The sequence below is a fragment of the Rhinoderma darwinii genome, chromosome 8 (assembly GCF_050947455.1).
Source record: "Rhinoderma darwinii isolate aRhiDar2 chromosome 8, aRhiDar2.hap1, whole genome shotgun sequence".
Taxonomy (NCBI): Eukaryota; Metazoa; Chordata; class Amphibia; order Anura; family Rhinodermatidae; genus Rhinoderma; species Rhinoderma darwinii.
Window position 1 is genome coordinate 5848774 of NC_134694.1, and position 6534 is coordinate 5855307.

The 6534-nt window shown below is 45.3% G+C and overlaps 1 protein-coding gene across 2 annotated transcripts in view; it reads left to right on the forward strand.

The window, feature by feature from the left end:
* The window catches only part of LOC142659054 (histo-blood group ABO system transferase-like), a 37867-nt gene extending 31611 nt beyond the window's left edge, over positions 1-6256 (forward strand). For both annotated transcript variants that reach the window (XM_075834768.1, XM_075834769.1), the window contains 2 exons: positions 3255-3389; positions 4980-6256. In XM_075834768.1, coding sequence (XP_075690883.1) covers positions 3255-3389; positions 4980-5664 — 820 coding nt within the window. In that variant the 3' untranslated portion in view covers positions 5665-6256. The remainder of the gene's footprint in view (positions 1-3254; positions 3390-4979) is intronic.
* Positions 6257-6534: the final 278 nt, after the last annotated feature.

Genomic DNA, 6534 nt, shown 5'->3' on the forward strand with positions numbered 1-6534 from the left:
CCCAAATACTAAGGCTCCTTCTGGCCAAGTTGTTCACACGACCCCAGAGATAGCGGAGTGCTTCCATAGCTTTTTCTCTGATCTTTACAACCTTGACCCTCCCACCCCCGCCCCCTCCCATCCGCCGGACCGGGATTCTTTCTCATCCCCCTTCACACCGTTGTCTGGGGAGATAGCTGAGGAACTTGATTCGGACTTCACTTCCTCGGAACTCCTCAGGGTTATAACCGATCTCCCAGGGGGGAAGAGTCCTGGCCCGGATGGCTACACTGCCAAGTTCTACAAGGTGTTGGCGGACCGGTTGCTACCGCTTTTGTTGTTAGCTTTTAACTCTATTTCCCCGGAGGTCCTGTTTCCTCCTAGTTCCACCTTGGCTCATGTCGTAGTGATCCCTAAGCCGGGTAAGGACCCTCAATTATGCTCCAGTTATCGTCCCATCTCCTTGCTCAATGTAGACCTAAAAATGTACGCTAAATTGCTCGCCAATAGATTGAATAAATACCTGCCTGAACTAATCCACCCGGACCAGGTGGGGTTTGTGCCTGGTCGGGAGGCCCGTGACAACACCCTTAAAACTTTCGATATCATTCACCACGCCCAGACTAACCGAATCCCGCTCATGATCCTGTCCCTGGATGCTGAAAAGGCATTTGACAGAATATCGTGGCCTGCACTTTACCAAACCCTTCGGCATGTGGGAATAGGACCTTCTCTCTTGGCAAAAATTATGGCATTGTATCGCACGCCTTCGGCCCAAATAAAAATAAATGGCTCCCTCTCGGCACCTTTCCCTATTTACAATGGCACACGACAGGGCTGTCCCCTATCCCCCCTGTTGTATGTCCTGGTTATGGAACACCTCATGGCCTCCATTCGGAGCAACACGGATATTAAGGGTATTAACATTGGAGGGAAGGAATACAAGTGCTCGGCATTTGCTGATGACCTATTGGTCTATCTCACAGACCCTCATGTCTCTCTCCCTTCACTGATGTCCGAGTTGTCTCGTTTTGGAACATGGTCTAATTTCAAAATCAATTTCTCTAAGTCTGAGGCGTTAAATGTTTCTCTTCCAGGCCCGTTAGTATCGCTTCTCCAAAGTAATTTCCCCTTTTCATGGCCCTCCAGGGGTATTACATATTTGGGTGCCCGTATAAGTGGGGACCTTACACAATTGTTTACAAATAATTTTATCCCCCTACTGGCCAAGTTTCGCACTGATCTTAATTCCTGGCATAAGACTGAGTTTTCCTGGTTTGGTCGTATCAATATTATTAAGATGTCTCTCCTCCCCCGCTTACTTTATCTCCTGCAGACGATCCCCATCTCTATTCCATCCTCCTATTGGTTGCGGCTTCAGCGATGCTTCGGCTCCTTCATTTGGCCGACTGGTCGTCCACGTCTGAGCCGGGCTCTGCTGACTCGTTCCAGGGGTACGGGTGGGGTTGGTCTGCCGGATTGTCGGCTCTACTATCTGGCATCAACTCACGCACGTGTTTTAGATTTTTTTCATAACCAAGAATCAAAACTATGGGTCCGTTTGGCTCAACAACTATGTCCCAGTACCCTATCATCCCTGCCGTGGATCCTGCCCGGGAACAGACCGACTCAAGCCTCCTTTGTTGTTTACCATACCCTCATGGCGTTGAGGTCCTTAGGGCCTGGATGTTCGCTTATAGACCCCCTGGGTCCTTTAACTCCTATCACAGATAATCCAGCCTTTCCTGCTGGTAAGGCTGGTCGCTCCTTCCTAGGCAGGCCGCCCACCGGCCCCATGTATTTTGCTCAGGTCCTCTCCGCTTCCTCTCTTCTCCCCCTAACCTCCATCTGCCCCGATGCCGTGCCCCTCACTCGCCATATATATGAATATGCCCAGTTAAAACATTTTTATGGAACAGTTAACCGACGCGCACACCTTCACAGGTTGTTGACGGACTTTGAGCGCCTATGTGTCTCCTCCCAGCCACCTACCCATACCATATCCACAATATATAAATTACTCCTTTCACAGCGTTCCCAACAACTACCCTCCTTCTGCGGGGCCTGGGAGAGAGAATTACATACTACATTTACTGATGCACAATGGAAGCGGTGTTTCTCCCTCTCACAAAAAGCCTCTATAGCCATTAGGGCCCAGGAAACTAGTTACAAAATTGTCTCTAGATGGTATAGGGTCCCGGCTGCGCTCCATAAATGGTATCCGTCTGTGCCTGACAATTGTTGGCGTTGTGGTGCTGTAGGAGGTTCTATGTCTCATGTTTGGTGGAGTTGCCCCTTGTTGAGGAGTTTTTGGGATGCGGTGCTTAAATTAATATTGGAGGTTACTGGAGTCTATGTCCCCAACTCTCCGGAAGCAGCTCTTTTATTCATGTTCCCGATGCCAATACAAGTTTATAAAAGCTCACTAGTTAGACATCTCCTTCAGGCAGCAAAGTCAGTAATCCCGCGCAGGTGGAAAACGGCAATACCCCCAACATTAGATGAGTGGTTTCGGGAGGTTGCCTTGATACAGCGAATGGAACACTTGGTGGCTCACTCCCCGGCATCTGTGGTAAAATACACGTCTACATGGTCTCCTTGGATAGTGTTTCTTTCTTCTCCTTCCTACCTCACGGCGGTAACCTGAGTCGGCCTATGCCCCTGTGAAATGTACTATGGCTTTTGCGCGCTGCTGATTTTCATTCATAATACGCCAGAACTGGAGTCCAGGATCCCCTTGTCCTCTCCCCTCCCTCCTATCCCTCCCTCTCTTGGGGCCTTTTTCTATACTTTCTCTTCCCCTGTCTAGGGTAATGTGCCTCTTCTTCTCTGTTTGAATTAAGTGGTCTCGCTGTACATTCTGTTGTTATGCCTCTAGGATTACTCATGCTACTGTTGTATACCGACCACTCTTTTTCATGTTGAGATGTGTTGCACATTATTGATTTTCCTTTTGGTGTTTTGTTTGTTTTTGCTTTGGTCCACTGACCTTGTTTGTTTTTATTTAGGTGTGGAGGCCTTCCCTCCACTATGTTTTGTAAATTTTGTGTTCTGAAACTCAATAAAAATTTGAATAAGAAAAAAAAAAAAAATCAATGGGCTGTGTAATGTCCTCCAGAGCCAGATTTGCGGTTTGCCACTATTGTGCGTGGTGCTGCCACCGGCCCCATTTGCAGTGAATATGAGTAACAAGAGAATGAAGGTATGTGTCATTATCCGGCGATATAACCAAAAAGATTTTTAAAAAAATTATTTATAATAATGTTCCCCCTTAGGAGAATAGACGTGCTATCAATAACTCCTTGGCTTGCCCCTATTGTCTGGAATGGAACCTTCAACAGAGATATACTGAATGCTCAATTTCATCAGCGTGAAGTCCGGATTGGTCTTACAGTATTTGCAATAAAAAAGTAAGTTGTTCTACTGATGTTTTTGCTTCTTTTTATTGAATAATTGTACGGACAAAAAATATGCAAGAAAAATATTTTACACTGGGGTTGTGCTTGCACGTTGCGTCCTAGTAGTAAAATCCTCCTATACCCCATATAGTAGCCCTTTAGTATACAGTTCTCCTAGTGTAGGCAGCACCGCAAAGCATCATGGTACCAATTATTTTTTCCTGTGTGAGTGCTATAAAAGGGATGCTGATTGTCTATATACGAATACATCACAGACGTAACTGCCCGTTATATTTTACGAGGGGAGGGTCTTAGTGGCTCAAAAAGTTCTGTATGTATTTAGTGTAGCTAAACGTTTGACATGTCATAGTGACATGTCAGAAGTTTGGATTGGTGGGGGTCCGAGCACGGAGATCCCCACCAATCGCTAGAACGAAGCAGCTGACGGTTTCATGTGATCGCTCAGCCACTTCGCGTCTGTTCGGCTTTTTCCAGAAAGACGATGTATCGGAGTACGGGCTCAGAGACTTTCTATTGAGTCCGTGCACCGATAAATTTATTTCCGGAAAAAGCCGAACAGACATGAAGCGGCTGAGCGCTGACACAAGAACTTCAGCTGCTTCGTTCTAGCGATTGGTGGGGGTCTCAGTGCTCGGACCCCACCAATCCAAACTTCTGACATGTCACTATGACATGTCAGAAGTCTGTCAGTCAAACGTTTAGCTACACTTTAAGGACCAGGGCCCATTTCTGAATAAAAGAGTTATTCCCATGTCATTAAGTAATGGCATATTGCTAAGATATGCCATCACTTTCCGATTGGTGGGGGATCCGTCCAACCCCAGGGACCCCAGTAATCCGGAGATGGAAGGACCATTGTGCGGTTTTAATTTATTGGAACGGGAACGCGGCTGTGTAGCAAAAAAACAGTGAAGCAGCCACAGTGCAGCGGCCAGATCGGTGAGGGTCCCAGAGGTCAGACCACTGCTGAATAGATATCATAGCGATAGGAAAACCACAACAATTTTTCCATTTTTGCTCGTTCCCCACCACATTCTTTCAGCCATAACTTTTTATTTATTAAGACTACATCGCTATTTGAAAAAAGTTTGTTGTTTTTTTTTTTACAAAAGGAAGAAGTGACATTTTTAAAAAATAAATAAAATTATTGTCCATTGGGTGACTAACTTTTATACATATATAAAATGATGGTATGCCCTGTCAGGCATCAGAACTAGACGGATCGTGGGGCTTTTATTAGGAATGCAGGAGTGGCGATCGTTGATCAAAGGGAGCCCCCCCTTCCTTTGACAGCACTGCAATCGCTACGGATTGAGGTGCGTAAAGGATTAAACAGTCGGGATCGGAGTTATCTGCAATCCGGGCTGTTGCCGTCGCAGTGTCTGTCAATAACATCCACTCTCCTGTCGCTGGGCTCGCAAACCCACTATTACGAACATGTATGTGGGGATTGCTGGAAGGGGTTAACTACATTTTTGAATTTGTGTATCACTTATGTTACTTGTGTGGTTATACCACAAGGATACTCATTGGCACTACATGACACTATAACTCTCATCGTGTGTTTTGTACACTTTGTAGGTACGTCATCTTCATTAAGAAATTCATTGAATCCGCTGAGAAGTTCTTCATGGTCGGACACAAGGTCAATTATTATGTGTTCACAGATCGGGTCAATGAGATTTCCAATTTCACCCTTGCCGAAGGTAGACATATGGTCATCTTAGAGGTCCCAGCCTATGAAAGGTGGCAAGATGTCACCATGAGACGCATGGAGATGATCAGAGACTTCTCAATTAAGCAGTTTGTCAATGACGTGGACTACTTGGCGTGCGTGGATGTAGACATGGAGTTTTTGGATGACGTTGGAGTAGAAATCTTAAGCAAGGTTTTCGGAGCTTTACATCCCGGATTCTTCAGTCATACACGAAGAGAGTTCACCTATGAGCGCAGGCCGCAGTCCAAAGCCTACATTCCATTTGAAGCTGGCGACTTTTATTATGCCGGTGGATATTTCGGTGGTGTAGTAGAAGAGGTTGTAAAGTTAACCAACTATTGTCACCATGCCATGTTGGCCGACAAGCAGCAAAATATAGAAGCTCTCTGGCATGACGAGAGTTATTTAAATAAATATTTTCTTTTATATAAACCGACCAAAATACTGTCACCGGAATATATTTGGAACAATTATTACGGATCTCCGGCTTCTATACAAACTAAGAGGTTTCTTGGTGTAAACAAAAAATACGAAGAGGTCAGGTTTTAACGGCCAATCCGTAATAACAATAGTTAAGCTGGTCATGGACTGTCTTATGTTATGGTCCAAACTTTTAAAATATTTCCTTGGAACGAATACAGATCTTCCCGATTTTGTGAAGAAAGACTCTTCATACATGGGGAATCCTAAGGACAGGCAGATTTCCCATAGATCATCAGTTTTGGTGAGATCTGCGCCTTTGTGAGCTCTTCTAGGTTAAGTCCACACATATCTAACTTTTTCCGTCACGGATTTCTCTCCAATCCGCAGCCAAATCCGTATGTATTACTTGGGGATTTTGCTGCAGGTTTCATCCAATGCATTAATTCAACGTATATTTTTTGTTACATTTAAAGGTGTTATGCGGGGACCAAAAAATATTAGCAGTGTATTCGCTCCAGTACACTCGCTAATACACATTCCGATCCCCTTTCGTGCCGATTCTGAGATTTTCATAGATTTTTATAGCGGGAGCGGATATCTAGTTGCAGAGCCTTCTTTGATGATGATACGACTCTTTTTCATGTGACCGGTCCCGTAGCAGTAGTACATCGATTACAAAGAGTACAACAGGGCCGGTCACATGATGAAGAGTAGTGTCGTCATGAAAGAAGACTGTGCAAATAGACATCCGGTCCCCTGGCAGGGCTATAAAAATCTCAGAATCGGCGCGACAGGGGATCGGAATGTATATTAGCGAGTGTACTCACATACTGCAGGGACTAAACTGCTAAACATTTTTGGTCTCCACATAACCCCTTCAAATGGGGACCACATAAATTGCACTGTAAATCCGTGGCAAGTAAATTTACCCTTACACTCTGTTCACACTGCCGGCAGAGCTTCCTTGGCAGTCCCGTCAAACTGACGGAAACCATG